Here is a 17,162-nt window from a genome sequence, read left to right on the forward strand (position 1 = left end):
AAAAAAGAAATGTAGTTTTCATTCAGCTATATACTTGGTGGCTATGAATGGATTCTGACAGGAGAGGTAAACTGATATGTTAAATTCTTACTGTACACAAACTATTTTTAGGTTGTAAACAAACTACACAAATTCAACAAAGTATATTTAGGTTATTGTCATACATTTACTTGATTCAGTGTCACTGTTTTATAAATGATGGCTCTGAGACTCAGAGTAGTTACTAACAACCTACGTAAGGTCACACTAACATCATCTACAGTTCTAACTATTGCTGGTAATTCTACAGATAATCATAAGGGTTGATTAGACTTAGGTTAAACGTTTTTTAAAGAATACTATGTAAGTGAATTGGGTACTTCTTATTGCACCCAACAAAATGGGTACTTCTTATTGCACCCAACAAAATGGCGCATGATATCAGGATGTCCCGCCATTAGCAATGCTGAGTTTGATTATTTGGTTAACATAGTAACTGCAGGGTTTCTCCAGTGTAAAGTTAAATATTTTTTTCCCCTTGTGATTAGTAAGTAATCTGTAGCACAATGTGAACAGTTCAGCAACTTCTCACCTAGTGTTTTAGCCTCCATGCCTGATTTAATTTTACATATTATGTTTGGGGTTGTGAAATGGTGAATGTCAATCCTCTACATTTATTAGCTTGTACTCTTCTTTCCTTTTTTTTTAATAAATTTATTTATTTTATTTATTTATTTTTGGCTGCGTTGGGGTCTTCATTGCTGTGCGCGGGCTTTCTCTAGTTGCGGCAAGCGGGGGCTACTCTTCGTTGCGGTGCGCGGGCTTCTCATTGCAGCGGCTTCTCTTGTTGCAGAGCACGGGCTCTAGGCACGTAGGCTTCAGGAGTTGTGGCACACGGGCTCTAGAGCACAGGCTCGGTAGTTGTGGCACGTGTCCTCAGTAGTTGTGGCTCGCAGGCTCAGTAGTTGTGGCACGCGGGCCCTAGAGTACAGGCTCAGTAGTTGTGGAGCACGGGCTTAGTTGCTCTGCGGCATGTGGGATCATCCCGGACCAGGGCTCAAACCCGTGCCCCTGCATTGGCAGGCGGATTCTTAACCACTGCACCACCACGGAAGCCCTTGTACTCTTCTTTTCTAAAAAAAAAAAGGGCTTTACTCTCTCTCTCTACCACCTTTTGCTTACTATCACTAGAGATTAATTGATTTTTTAAAATTCAATGTAGTGCAATTACAATTATTCGTTTGATGTTCAAATTATCCCAAATTTGGCCAATAGAGCCTCTTCCACCTTGCTCTTTGTATCCTTTTGGCAAGACCCCATTAGTCTTTGAGGACTTCCTTGTTTTAGGCTGACTTTATCCTTTACCTGCCATAGATTGGAACCAGTCATTCTATTAAGCTCCTTTTAGAGAGAACTGTATTTAAATTAGGATTTGGGTTTTAACAATGTACACTGCTGAAGTGGTATAACATTTACAATAGACAATTGGCAATATCAATCAAACTTTTTTAATACTTATAATTCTCTGATTCATATCCTACAGATGTATTACATAATGCACAAAGATTATACAAAGATAAATGTACAAGGATATTCACTGCAATATGTTATAGCAAAAACAAAAAACATCTTCCACAGATAAGAATCCATTACATTATGGTATGCATAGTACACAGCTATTAAAAAGAAAGAACTAGAGGACTTCCCAGGTGGCACAGTGGTTAAGAGTCTGCCTGCCAATGCAGGGGACACAGGTCCGAGCCCTGGTCTGGGAATATCCCACATGCCGTGGAGCAACTAAGCCCGTGCGCCACAACTACTGAGCCTGAGCTCTAGAGCCCGCATGCCACAACTACTGAAGCCTGAGCACCTAGAGTCCATGCTCCACAGCAAAGAGAAGTCACCGCAATGAGAAGCCCACGCACCGCAACAAAAAGTAGCCCCACTCGCCGCAACTAGAGAAAGCCAGTGTGCAGCAATGAAGACCCAACACAGCCAAAAATAAATGAATAAATATATTAAAAAATTTAAAAATTAAAAAAAAAAGAAATAACTAGATCTACCTGTAGAAATAGATGTCCATGGTGAGAAAAGCAAGTTCCAGAAAGATATTTATAGTGTTTTCTATTTTTATAAAAATGACCCCCCCTCAGAGCTCCCTATATGTATTTGTACTGTTATGTGAACTTAAAGAATGATGTGGAGAGAGACCAGGCTATTAAAAAAAAGGAGAGGAAAACAAAAGCAAAGATGAGGGTGTAAAAAGATTGGAAGGAGAAAATTTAAAAAGGAAAAAACAATCAAAACAAAAAAGGTATGAAGTCCCTCTCCTCTCATCCTGGTTCTCACAGTCACCCCTTAGGGGCTTCTTTTATGTCTTTCCAGATACTATCTATGAATATTTAAGATAGATAGATATTGGGTTGGCCAAAAAGTTCCTTCAGTTTTTAAGTAAAAATAAAAGACACATTTTTCATTTTCACCAAGAACTTCATTGAACAACGTATTCACCCTTTTGTTCCACTACCTTCTGACATTTTTCAGGCAACTTCATAATTCCCTCTTCCCAAAATTTTTTCTATTTTTGAGCAAAGAACTGTTCCAGGTGCCTTTTACAGTCTTCCAGGGAATGGAAATGTTTTCCATTAAGAGAATTTTGTAAAGACCAAAATAAATGGAAATCCAAAGGTGTAATGTCTGGTGAATATGGCAGATGAATCAGAACTTCCAGCCAAGCTGTACAATTTTTGCCTGGTCATCAAAGAAACATGAGGTCTTGCATTACCCTGATGGAAGATTATGCATTTTCTCTTGACTGATTCCAGACACTTTTCATCAAGTGCTGCTTTCAGTTGGTCTAACTGGGAGCAGTACTTGTTGGGATTAATCGTTTGGTTTTCTGGAAGGAGCTCATCATAGAGGACTCCTTTCCAATCCCACCATATACACAACATCACCTACTTTGGTTGAAGACCGGCCTTTGGTGTGGTTGGTGGTGGTTCATTTCACTTGCCCCACTATCTCATCCATACCACATTATTGTACAGCATTCACTTTTCATCACCCATTACAATTTGTTTTAAAAATAGAAACTTCATTACATTTCAGTAGAGAATCGCGTGCGGAAATATGGTCAAGGAGGTTTTTCTCACTTAACTTATGTGGAACCCAAACTTCAAAGTGATTAACATAACCAAGCTATTGCAAATGATTTTCAACGTTTGACTTGGATATTTTGAGTATGTGGGCTATCTCCTGCACGGTATAACGTTGATTGTTCTCAATTAATGTCTCGGTTTGATCGCTATCAACTTCAACTGGTCTACCCGACCATGGAGCATCATCCAGTGAGAAATCTCCAGCATGAAACTTTGCAAACCACTTTTGACATGTTCGATCAGTCACAGAACCTTCTCCATACACTGCACAACTCTCTTTTTGCGTTTCAGTTGCATTTTTACCTTTCTTGAAATAACAAAGCATAATATGCCGAAAACGTTGCTTTTTTCTTCCATCTTCAATTTAATAATGGCTACACAAAAATTCACCAATTTTGATTTTTTTTTTAATGCACGCTGATATGACAGCTGTCACATTACAATCTAACAAAATTGTTTTGAATGAAGTTAAAGACAACTAAGTCCTACCAGAGCCATCTTATGGAAAAACCGAATGAACCTTTTGGCCAACCTGACAGATAGATAGATAGACAGACAGACAGACAGACAGACAGATAGATCTCAAACATATACATTGTTGTCTGTTTTACACATATGGGATCATACTATATATACTACTGTGTAGCTTTTCTAAAATTTTATTTTTTAAAGTTTATTTCTTTGAAGTATAATCAATTTACAATGTTAGTTTCTACTGTATAGCAAAGTGATTCGGTCATATATATATTCTTTTCCATTATGGTTTATTACAGGATATTGAATATAGTTCCCTGTGCTATACAATAGGACCTTGTAGTCCATCCTATATATAATAGTTTGCATCTGCTAATCCCAAACTCCCAGTCCTTCCCTCCCCCACGTCCCTCCCCCTTGGCAACCACAAGTCTGTTCTCTATGTCTGTGAGTCTGTTTCTGTTTCACAGATAAGTTCGTGTCATATTTTAGATTCCACATATAAGTGATATCATATGGTATTTGTCTCTTTCTGACTTACTTCACTTAGTATGATAATCTCTAGGTCCGTCCATGTTGCTGCAAATGGCATTATTTCATTCTTTTTTATGGCTGAGTAGTATTCCATTGTATATGTGTACCACATCTTCTTTATCCATTCATCTGTTGATGGACATTTAGGCTGCTTCTATGTCTCTGCTACTGTAAATAGCGTTACTATGAACACTGGGGTGCATGTAACTTCTTGCATTATAGTTTTCTCTGGATATATGCCCAGAAGTGGGATTGCAGGATCATATGGCAACTCTATTTTTAGCTTTTTGAGGAACCTCCATACTGTTTTCCATAGTGGCTGCATCAATTTACATTCCCACCAACAGTGTAGGAGGTTTTCCTTTTCTCCACACCCTCTCCAGTATTTGTTATTTGTAGTCTTTTTAATGCTGGCCATTCTGACTGGTGTGAGGTGGTACCTCATTATAGTTTTGATTTGCATTCCTCTAATAATTAGCGATGTTGAACATCTTTTCATGTGCCTGTTGGCCATCTGTATGTCTTTTTGGAGAAATGTCTATTTAGCTCATTTGTCCATTTTTCAATTGGGTTGTTTTTTTGTTGTTGACTTGTATGAGCTGTTTGAATATTTTGGAAATTAAGCCCTTGCGGGTTGCCTCATTTGCAAATACTTTCTCCCAGTCTGTAGGTTTGTCTTTTCATTTTGTTTATGATTTCCTTTGCCGTACAAAAGCTTGTAAGTTTGATTAGGTCCCATTTGTTTATTTTTGCTTTTATTTCTATTGCGCTGGGAGACTGACCAAAGAAAACACTGGTATGATTTATGTCAGAGAATGTTTTGCCTACGTTCTCTTGTAAGAGTATTATGGTGTCATGTCTTATATTTAAGTCTTTAAGCCCTAAAATTTAAATTTTATACGTTAGATTTTCCATATTGATACATATACACTACCTCCTTTTACACAACTGTATAATAGTCAGTGTTACTTTTATAATTACAAAAGCTAACGGATTTTTTAAAAAGCTTAAAAGTACAAGGAAGTACAAAGATATCCAACTATGAGTAACATTTATTGCTATAGACAGATTACAGACTTTTCCACAGTGGTAGAAAATTTATCATTGCTATAAGCAAAATTCTTTGATATGGGAATTACTAAGGCAAAACACAAATTTTAGTGGAAGATTACTATGAGAGAGGAAAGTATAACCATACATAATTGTAGAATAGTTTGTATTGGATGTGGAACATGCAGCAAATTTCATGAGCAAGCTAACAAAGCCAAATAACTTAAGCATTTCCACTACATTTTAATATCTTAGTAAAATTTCTCATAGAGATTATATAGCTTTGAAAATTCAGTTTATCAACAATAGATATCGTATGTTCTGGAACTAGAGACCTGGGACAGAATGGCAGTTTCACCATTTATTGGCTATGTTACAAGTCATTTAAACTGTTTAAGCGTCAACATCTTATTTTTTGTTTGTTTGTTTTTGACCCCGCCTCGAGGCTTGCAGGATCTTAGTTCCCCAACCAGGGATTAAACCTGGGCCCTGGCAGTGAAAGCACAGAGTCCTAACCACTGGACCTCCAGGGGATTCCCTCCTCAGCTTCGAGATGACAAAAAATGTCCAGACCTCACAGAGTTGTCATGATGATTAAGTTAGATGATGCAAATGTTTACCCATATTAAGCTCTTAATAAATGGTAACTATTATTATTATTAATAATACATCTAGCACCTTGCCAAGTACTTGCACCATGCAGAAGAAATACAAGATGATTAGTGGTTGCTTAGGGTTTGGTAGGATGTAGGGATGGGGGTGATAGCTACAGAATATGAGGTTTCTTTCTTTCTTTTTTTAAAATGGACTTTATGTTTTAGATCACCTTTAGGGTCAGAGCAAAACTGAGCATGAAGTACAGTGTTCCTACATATTCCCTTACCACACACACGCATAGCCTCCCTCCAACCTCCATTATTAACATTTGTTACCATCTATGAACCTACACTGACAATTCATTACCACCCAAAGTCCACAGTTTACATTTAGGGTCTCTCCTGGTGTTTTACATTCTATAGGTTTTGACAAATATGTAATGACATGTATCCACCATTACAGTATCATATGGAATATGAAGTAGTTTTATTGCCCTAAAAATCCTCTGTGCTCTACCTATTTGGTTTCTTTTTGAGGTGATGTAGATGTTTTAAAATTGACTATAGTAACGGTTGTACATATCTGTAAATATACTAAAAGCCACTGAATTGTACACTTTAAATGGGTGAATTTTATGGTATATGAACTATATCTCAATAAAGCTGCCCCCAACAAGAAACACTAAACAAGAAATTATAGTCTTACTGGGAAGATTAAAAAGAAACCTGAAAAAGATAATCACAAACAGAATGTGATTTAAGTCAGTCTCTAGTAAAAGCTTTAGTAGTTCTTAGGGTGTTGGAAATGCAAATTCTTGGACCCTATTCCAGACCTACTGAATCAGAAACTCTGAGAAGTTTATTTTTAACAAGGCCTTATGGAGATTTTGATGCTTGTTAAGGTTTGAGTACCATAGCTATAGGAGCAGTGTTTCTCAAGATTTAACGTGCATACAAATCACTTAGTGATCATATTAAAACGGAGATTTTGATTCAGTTGGCCTGGGTGGAATGTGGGATTCTGCATGTCTAACAAGCTCCCAGGTGATCCTGATGCTGCTGCTCTATGGGCCCAACCTTGAGCAGCAAAAGCTATGCAGGAACAAGAGCACAGTCACCCCTCGGGATCTGAGGGAGACTGGTTCCAGGACAGATAACAAAATCCAGGTATGCTCAAATCCCATAGATTTGATTCCACACAAATTCAACAAACTGTAGATCATAAACAAAGTGTATGTATCGAAAAAAATCCAAGTATAAGTGGACCCGCGCAGTTTAAACCCATGTTGTTCAAGGGCCAACTGTAGTAGAAACCACATCACTGTGGGCCAGTTAGATTGGGAAGCACAGAGGCCTGAAGCTCAGTGTCCCTTCAAACATTACAAGTACCAAATCAGGTGAGACTTGTGGTCTACCTGTGTTAGTATTAGATCATCTGACAAAGACCCCATGGTGGAAGGACAGGATATCTTCCTTTACATTTTTCAAGTTAGAAACATGCTTCAAGACATCTGAATTTTCCTCTGTAATCAACTGTGGTCTGGCCTTCTATGACTTTACTCAACCCTTAAAAAATATCTGTTTATATTTTCAACCAATAATGAAAATATTCTCTTAGTAAAAAGCTTAGTATCAAGAGCTTGAAGGGATTTAGGGATAACATAATCTAGTCCCTTCATTTCATAGCTCAAACAGGTCCAAAATGATCAAAATGAAGTCTCAGGGGCCAGATTAGAATTGAGCTCTCTAAAACCCAGACCAGTGGTCTTTCAGCTCTGCTATCACTTCAAGTTCCCTTATGCAGCTAGATCTGCCAGCACCTCTTAGTACCCAATCATCACTCTCCAGTTTTAATACTGGTCATATATGTCTCTGCATTAGCTGTTAACTCCCTCTCTGCTGTGATTCTGGGCATGGGTCTCCTACCACCACTCAAATTCCTCTAATACCCAATTAGTTCCTCCCACACCCTAAACATCCCAAACTCTAACTCCTTTCCTTATACTCTTCCAAGTACCCCCACTTCTAGGACTCTAGAGTTTCATGGAATTCCTTTCCCTATGACAAGTGCTCCTTACTGCTCACCCCAAATCCTGCCTCTTAATGGCAGTTCCTACAACCACTGGCGGTGGAATCAAGTGTTCTTCATGGCCATCAAATCATGAATCTCACACCCGTGTCTTTATATTCCACATCTTGCTTGATCCTCACACGCAAGGGAAGCAAGTTTACCAGCCCACAGTGTGAAGTAGTACTTCCTGTTTTTCTGATTCAAATTTACCTCCCATAAAACTTCATCGGATGCCTGTTGTTTGTGAACATTTCCAAATTTACTTTACCCAGATCACTTGACTTCAGTCTTATTCCATGTCATCTTCTTTTTAAATCAATGTTTAAGTCTATCTTAATGTCAGAGTTGCCCATTCTTTTGATCATTTTTCTCCTAAATAATTTTTGGTATGATAAGTGCCAAATGATTACTCAAAGTCTAAAAACACCTCAACTGTAATGGAGTACACTATACTCACATCCTTGCAAGTGTCCTATTTCCTCATTTTCCCAGACCAATCAGAGCTTAAACAATGGGACATATATAAGGAGCTGTATTTCATCAGTGTACTTACACTGAGTCAGTCTTGCACTGACCTTCACGTCCCTATCTCTTGAGGCTATATCTATGCTTTATACTCCAGTCTCTTGGTAGTCCCAAGCATGGGCATTTGTATTCCTGGCCTCTGTTCAAACGGCCTCCTGATGCTGACTCACCAGCCCAATATTAACCTAGGAAACAGGCCTTTCTACTCCTGTTCAAGCTAATAGCACAGTTCGATTCTTCTGTGACTTTGTTTCACAGGTTTAGTTTGCCTTCTACTCTTCTTTCTCCTTCAAAAGGTATCTACCAGCACTGGATCTACTTTCCAAATTTAAGTCTTCACACATTCCTTTTGAAAATAAAAATTATTTAGCTAAAAATTTATCTAATATACTACCCCTACCCTGAATCCACGCCATACTTTGGGTCTGCCAGGACTCTGTATCTTGGCCCATTTTCACCTGATCACGATGGAGCTCTGACTAATACAATGCTAACTTTTACCCATGTATATATTTAATTCCCTTTAAAGGCCTTAACAGATTAGTCAAGCATGGTTCTTCTTTTTTCTTAGAGATTATGGTGGGTAATCTGGGCAACAATTTCTTACCCTTTATTATAGATCAGTGCTTCTTGAATTTAATGTTCTGTTAAAATCAGATTTTGATCCAGCAGGCCTTAGGAGGAGCCCATGATTATACATTTCTAACCAGTTTCCAAGTGATGCTCTGATGTTGGTCTGCAGAGTACATGGTTATAGACTTCATCATGAATAGCAGTGAAACTCATCAGATTTCCAGACATTACTGGGGTTCTCCTAGGAATTTTCTTAAGAGGTGAAAGTCACACTGTACCTGCAGTATGCTGGTATAGCCAACGTTCATGTATTGGCCAGCAGTTCCCCCATTTCACCCATAAGTTCACTCAAAACTCTTCAGCATTTGTATCACTGGGTCCCAGCTTCCCCACCCACCTCCACAGTCTGTCAATTAAACCTGGTTCACATTATTCGTATTGTTATCCATTAGATATACTTAATCCTTTGGTTTCAAGGGACAATGTGTGAATATGATGAACTCTCTCCAATTAACCCCCCCTGTAATCTTTCTTCATAAAATCTACAAATTAAACTACTCCTCTATCTTTAGATACCGAATATGAGGGCTGGGGGTTTGGGGTAAGTTTTGCTAATAAACAGAATTTATTTAAAATGAGAACTAGCAATTAAAAAAAAAATCTTTGTTTCTAAACCAGAAGATAAAAAGTTAAAATGTAATCACTGAGTGCTAAATGCCAAAGAGTAATAGTCATCTACCCATTACCCTTATATCATAGCAATGTAGGAGATATCCTTTCCTTTACAAACATCTTTCTCTTTACACAGATTGAGTTTTAAGTCAATAGCAATACATTGAGTTGAAAGCAGCCTCTACAGGAAAGGCAGAATTGGGGTTATATGTCTGAATGACACATGTTCCAAAGTCAGGTCTAAATAACTTCCTGATTCACTATTCACTATTCACTATTATATTTTCTACGCCTCTTTCCTCACTAATAAGTTATATAATCAAGACAATCTATGTTCTTTCTACTCCTACTTCCAATATTCAAGGTTTATGGAAACCATGCACTGAAACTGACTAGACTCAGACCCTCAGAGATGAAGTGAAATCTTAATTACTTAATTAGTCGCTCAGTGGGAGCTAGGGCACCAAACAGGGATTTATAGAGAATCAGAGGAGTCTGTGGGACATGGGGAGAGTAGATCCCCAGGATCATTCCTTACACTTGGAGAATCTGGGGGCGTGTAACAGGCTAAGATGTACTAGGGTGGAGGGAAGAGACAAGGTAACCACTGATTCATTCAATACTCTGCAAACTATGAGGTGCTAGAGGAGACAGCAGAGAATGAGTCAGGTAGCTTCTCCGTCATGGGGCTTATATTCTATGTTACCTAGATCCAGCCTTCTCCCTTGTTTTCCTTAAGTAATCTTACTATTTAACTATTATAGAATTTATGATTTACACTAGAATTCATAAACTCAAATGCCTAAAAGGCCAGGCAGGTAAATCAGAGTTGATTTAAGACCATAGGACGTGGTAACATTTGGCAAATTCTGGCCTAAAGGCAATGAAATTTTTGAAAAAAAATTTAGTATCTTGGGGTAAGAGTCCATACCTGGAGACTTTATGGTCTAGATTTCTGTAAACAGATCCAATTTCAGGTAAATTTTTAACAAAGACAAATTATTAAATATATTATAAATATGACTTCTATCTTTAAAACTTTTTTCATGAAAATAAATTCACAAATTTATCCAATCAGTCTTGTGATCTATTTTTGATCCAAAAAAAAAAAAAAAAACTTAGTGGTAAAGTATAAAGAAATGTCTAGAAACTCTGGGTTCTAGTCCTCTTTTTCATGACTTTCTATCTGGTCTAGGACAAATTGTAATCTTCCTGAAACTTCTCTCAGGATCATTTTGAGATGTATGTTTAGGTGTTGTATTTTGGGAACGAGATAACACAGCAATTAGTGACTTAAAAATTGGACAACGGGATGCAGAATCCACAGAGACAGCTCTGATTGTGAAGAATCTGACAGTTAAAGGAGGAATGTGACATAACCAGCATGTCTAAGCTTGGGCTTAGACATGTACCACAGACTAGGTGGTTTAAACAACAGAAATTTATTTTTCACAGCCTGGAGCCTAGAAGTTTCAAGGTGCCAGCATGGTCCAGTTCTGGTAAGGGCTTTCTTCCTGGCTTGTAGATGGCCACCTTTTCACTGTGTCCTCACATGGTGGGGCGGGGGGAGAGAAAGAGAGCAAGGCAATAATCCCATTGTAAGGGTCCCACCCTGATAACCTTATCTAAACCTAATTATCCTCAAAGGCCCAATCAATCTCCAAATACCATCACACTGGGAGTTAGGGCTTCAACATGAGAATTTAGAGGCACACAATTCAGTCCACAGCATTTCTCCCCTGGCTCCCAAAATTCATATCCTTCTCACATGCAAAATATTTACATTCATTCCATCCCACAGCCCTAAAAGTCTTAATTCATTCCAGCATCAACTCTAAAACGTCCAAAAGCTCATCTAAATGTCATCTAAATCTGATATGGGTGAGACGCAAGATTCTTCATGAGGTAAGATTCCTCTCCAGCTGTGAACCTGCAAAACCAGACAAGTTATGTGCTTCCAAAATATAATGGTGGGACAGGCATAGGATAGACATTCCTATTCCAAAAGAAGAAATCAGAAGGAAGAAAGGGGTGAGGGGACCCAAGGAAGTCCAAAACCTAGTAAGACATAGATCTTAAGGCTCAAGAAGTATCCTTTTTGGCTCTATGTCCCACTTTCCAGGCCCACTGGGGTGGAAGTGTCACCCCCATGGCTCTGTGGGGTAGCCTTTGGCTCTGTGGGATACCACCCCCCAAGGCTCCTGGTGGAGGCCAAAAGGCTTGTTGAAACTGAAGTTGTAGCCCTGATGATCTCTGAATCACCTTGGGGGTCATTTCTCCCTCTTCTTGAAGAATAATGCACGTTCACAGCCAAATAGCTCTATCATCCCATCCTGTCAGATCCAAAAAGTCCAACAGCCTTTCTTCATTTCATCCTGTCTCCTTCCCCCAGAGTTAAAAGTGGCAGTGCTTTTGCTCATAGAATCCCATAAGCTACTTATCAAGTGATTGTTCAGCCACACTCTTAGCGTTCTTTCCAGAACAAACTTTCTCTTTTTTTTTTTTTTTACAACATGGATAGGCTGAGAATTTTCCAAATCTTCAAATTCTGGTTCCTTTTAGCTTAACAATTCCTTCTTCAATTCCTCTCTCTCCTTTGCATTTCACTAAAAGCAGTTAGAAAGAACCAAGCTGCTCCACCAACGCTTTGCTTAGAAATCTCCTCAGCTAAATATTTGATTTCACTGCTTACAATTCTTCCTTCCACACAACATTAGAACATAGTTCAGCCAGGTTCTTTACCATTTTATGACAAGAATTGCCTTTCCTCTAGTTTCCAATAAACTGTTCCTCATTTCCATCTGCGATCTCACCAGAATCACCTTTAATGTTCATATTTCTAGCCTCTACCCATTACCCAGTTACAAAGCTGCTTCCACATGTTTAGGTATTTGTTACCACAGAACCCCACTCCCGGTACCAAAATCTTAGTCAGCTTGGGCTGCCATAAAAAAATACGATAGGGAGAGGGGGAAGGGGCAGGGAGAGCAAGCTCTCTGTCTGGTGTCTTTTCTCATAAGGGTACCAATCCCATCACAAGGGACCTACTCTCTGACCTCATCTAAACCTAATTATCAATATCTCCCAAAGGCCCCATCTCCAAATACCATCAATACTGGGGGTTAGTGCTTCAAGATATGGATTTTGGGAGGACACGATTCAGTCCATAGTACAGTAGCTCAGCATGTCTCTGATAGGTTGGGTAGCAGAACACAACTAGTTTCCCCAGGAGGCTGAGGGAGGAGGGCAGAAGAGAAGGAATTAAAGAAGACTTTGAGTTGGTGTAGTATACCAAAGGAATGCAGATTTCAGCAAGAGATTTCTCTGTTGGGGATTCTGATCACCACTTCATTTTCATAAGCTCAAGATGTGGCTATATGACACTTCAAATTCTTTGAAGTAATGAAAACATGAGTACAACTTTTATAAAAACATTATGAGAAAGACTCAGGATTCTTCAGAGAACTTTGAAGCAATTTTAGAAAACAGATCCAGGCTAAATTTCACTCATTCTCTTTGAAACAGAACCCTGTGACTGGGTCCGAATAACACTAAAATAAAGGTCTAACAGTTGGGGCTAGCGGTGGGAGTCGGACTAGGGAAGGACAAGTGTGATATGGAAATATGGCAAAGCCAAGAGAGAATAAATTACCTGCCAGGCACTCTTTTCATGTCTAGACTTAAATGTTTAATGGGTTTAGAAGTCATTAAAACAGCCAGATGTGCTGTAGCTTGTGTTCAAGATACACGGTAAGGTCACTCTGATGTGATGAGGACAAACAGAGTAGGGTAGGCTACATGATGTTGAAGGGGCTTTCCAATGTTAAATACTCTGCCTCTTCTACAAGGATGTGACACTTTCTGGAGATTAAATGCTGCTTCTAGATGAGGATGATGACCCTTTTTTTTTTTTTTTAATTTTTGGCTGCGTTGGGTCTTCGTTGCTGCTCGTGGGCTTTCTTTACTTGGGGCGAGTGGGGGCTACTCTTCGTTGCGGTGTGAGGGCTTCTCATTGCAGTAGTTTCTCTTTTTGTGGAGCACGGGCTCTAGGTGCGCGGGCTTCAGTAGTTGCAGCATGCAGGCTCAGTAGTTGTGGCTCACGGGCTCTAGAGTGCAGGCTCAGTAGTTGTGGTGCACGGGCTTAGTTGCTCCACGGCATGTGGGATATTACCGGACCAGGGCTCGAACGCTTGTCCCCTGCATTGGCAGGCGGATTCTTAACCACTGCACCACCAGGGAAGCCCATGATGACCCTTTTCTAACATGACCAAGGGGAAAGAGGCTCAGTAGGGCCAGCTTCCAGAGACCAGAAAGAAGAAATGAAATGATTAAGCTGGCATCATTCATTCAAATGAACTCAGAGAGGCCACCCAGGGCTGTAAGAGTAGGGAAGAGGAGTAAACAAGGGCTTCAGGGAGAAAATGGTTAAAATTACAAAAAACTTAAAATAGTGGAGGAAAGGAACTAGGTATCTGGTAAAGAGAAGGAAAGAGAAAGCTCCTGCTGAGAAAAAGGATACCAGATTTATTTGAGTTCCTCAGAAAAGGAAAGGAATGAGAAAGAGACCCTTTCAGGAATTTAAAGGAAGAAAGAGTGGAGAAGAAAAAAATCCACTGAGAAATCACTAAGAAATAGAAAATCAATAATACTAGTTAGCACTGAAAAAGATCTTCCCAGTTTCAAAACATCTTGTCAGTGTATTCACAGTTACCCGCACAGCTCCTGGCACATAAGAGATAGCACACTAAATATTTGTGGAGTGAAAGACTGTTACTGAGTCCTCACAACAACCCTGCAAGCGGGGAATAAAGAACTCAAGATTAACATGGTGAAATATGACAAAATATATATGTACAATATAAAAAGAATACAATCTAGAATATAGGAGACAGACTAGCTACAATTTAGAACACGGACAAACTTTAGACTTGTGAAGCACTTGAAATTACATGAAAATTTTGCTTCCATTTTTCTAGTGAGAGGCTTCAGAGCTTTTATTAAGAATTTCAATATGAGTTTATGAGCAATTGATGTATTATTAGGTTAATTATTAACTTGTGTTGAGAAAGGACAGGTGGGAATTTATACACACATGTATATATTCTTACAATTAGCTTAAGAAGTTCAAATGAAAATGAGTGCAAAAACACTCAAAAAATTTCATACCTAGGTTATAGTTTTATGTGTATTTACATACTACCTGAATTATCTTTTGGACATGTCTGATTACAAGGTAAACAACACCTCAAAGATTCAGACCAACACTGCCACTTTGCTATTCTCTTTATATCCTACTCCTCCCCCTGACCCACCTCAAGCAATTTTTAGATACATTCTTCCTAATGCTGCCTAGCAAAGTTATGAATACAATAAAGGCACTTAACCACTTCAGGCTTTGAGTTTGGTTTCTCAATAAATGTTAAAAACACTTTCATATTGAATATATTCACTGGTAGTAATCCTTTAAACTGGAGAGTAAGCAAAATATACTCTTTCAGAGAAGTTACACATTCTAATGGAAAGAGCTAGACAGGCATACACCATACCAATTCTGTATAAAGCTCATGAAAGTTTCCAACCTGAAACTCCCTAAGTGAAATTTACAAGAAACAAAAAATGAAACACTGAACACTGGCGTCCTTACCACCCATTCACTGAAGCTTCTGCTTGGTGTTGGATTTTAAGACATTATTGCTTTTTTCTAATTACGAAAGCAAACTTGTGTACACATATTTGTTACTGTTACTTAACCGGCTCTCCTCCCCTTTAAACTAGGCAGAGAATTGAAACCCACTGAAACCCACTAAATGAATTACACTTTGGTATGTTCTTTAAAAAATTATTTTAAATTATTACTGTTACCAGAAAGCCCCAGAATGAAATCAAATGAGCCCTAAGGCGAAGCAGAAACTACAGCGGAGGAAGAAAAAAATCTGTATGAGAGCAATTAAACTAAAGCGCAGTCCTTGAACCGCTAAACATCCAGGGATCGGGTATACGTTTTTTCCTTCTTTCGGGGTTGGGGTTGGGGGGACTGCGGGTTAAGCAGCGGTAAGAAAGGCTGGACAATAAAATTCAGAGGTCAATTCAAAACGCCTGGAACAGTGAAAAACTATAGAGGAGAAGCACCGAAGTCCGAGTCGTATTAGGGGCTCGGCAGGTAGCTTTCTCGGGGGTAGGTACCGGGACTTCAAAGGACGGGAATGGGGGCTGGACGGAAAGGGAGTAGTGGGACAGGGAGGGGGATGAAAGCAAAAAACCAGAGCAGGCCGCGTAGGCGCGGGAGAGGGCAGGCCGGCAGGGAGCCCGGGGTGGGGGTGACGGGGGGGGGCCGGGGGGGGCGGCGGCGGCGACGGAGGGGGGGGGCCCGGCCCCGCCCCGGGGAGGCCCAAGAGCCCGCCCGTCCCCCTTACCAGAGGGAGCAGGAAGCCCCACAGCAGGGCGGCCGCGGCGGGGGTCAGCGGGTGCTGCAGTCCCATCGGACTGCCTGGTGAGCGCCCGGTGGCGCGGCGCGGCGCGAGGCGGGGCGGGCTCCGGGTCCCCTCGCGGCGCTGCTTCGGTGGCTAGGCCGGACAGGGGCGGCCGGCAGGGTTAGGCTGGAGCCGCCGCGGCTGCTGGAGCCGCCACTGCAGCGCCGACTTCCTCTTCCGGCCCCGCCCGGAGGCCGCGGAAACCCCCACGGGGCACGTGGAGTCCGGGTCCGCGCGCGCCGCCCGCCGGGCTCTCTGAGGTTCCCGGCGCTGGCCGGCACCGGCAGCGGGTCTGGGCGTGTCTCTTTCCAGCTGCGTGACCTGAACTGTTCCCGGGTCCGGGCAGGCGAAGGGACTTTTTCAAGGCCTTCTTCTTCCTAGAAGAGGCGGAGCGCCTGTTCAGTTCCCCACTAACCACCCAGGTGCTCGAGCCAAAAACCTACATGCTCTGAGTCTTAATTCACCTGCTCATCAGCAGTCCTAGGCTCTCTCACACGTATGTCCCCCAAACGCCCACCTTCTCCTAAACCGCAGTGACCACCCCCAGACCATTGTTGTTTTTCTCCTCCAAACTGGTTTCCGTTTCCACTCCCCACAGCCCATTATCCACACAGCTGTCCTGGAGAGATCTTTTTGAAAGTGTAAATCAGATCATGTCACTCCCAACCACACTTAGAATAAAATCAAAGATCTACTCTGGGACTTCCCTGGTGGCCCAGTGGTTAAAAATCCACCTGCCAATGCAGGGGACAGGGGTTCGAGCCCTGGTCCCAGAAGATCCCACATGCCATGGAGCAACTAAGCCGTGTGCCACAACTTCTGAAGCCCACGCGCCTAGAACCTGAGCTCTGCAACAAGAGAAGCCACCGCAATGAGAAGCCTGACACTGCAACGAAGACCCAACACAGCCATAAATAAATAAATTTATTTTTTTAAAAAACGGAAACACTCTACTCTGGAGGATAAAGTTTATATAACATGGTCCGTGCCTGCTTCTCTGACCCCATCTTCACTGTTTTCCCACGCTCGCTTCAAGCCACATGGGCCGCCTTCGGTTCTT

General features: G+C 40.7%; 1 protein-coding gene across 6 annotated transcripts in view; it reads right to left on the reverse strand.

Annotated features, from left to right (window-relative positions):
- Positions 1–16,375, reverse strand: part of SPPL2A (signal peptide peptidase like 2A) — a 52,999-nt gene extending 36,624 nt beyond the window's left edge. Inside the window, exons 1-2 of one of the 6 annotated variants that reach the window (XM_082387928.1) lie at positions 16,046–16,317; positions 572–1,112 (exon numbers count right to left, since the gene is read on the reverse strand). In XM_082387928.1, coding sequence (XP_082244054.1) covers positions 572–590 — 19 coding nt within the window. In that variant the 5' untranslated portion in view covers positions 591–1,112; positions 16,046–16,317. Of the gene's footprint in view, positions 1–571; positions 1,113–16,045 lie in introns of all 6 variants that reach the window. The other 5 variants (XR_014243396.1, XM_082387930.1, XM_082387927.1 and 2 more) reach the window with 5 other exon arrangements.
- Positions 16,376–17,162: the final 787 nt, after the last annotated feature.

This window comes from Balaenoptera borealis, assembly GCF_965194805.1.
Source record: "Balaenoptera borealis genome assembly, chromosome: 3".
Lineage (NCBI taxonomy): Eukaryota > Metazoa > Chordata > Mammalia > Artiodactyla > Balaenopteridae > Balaenoptera > Balaenoptera borealis.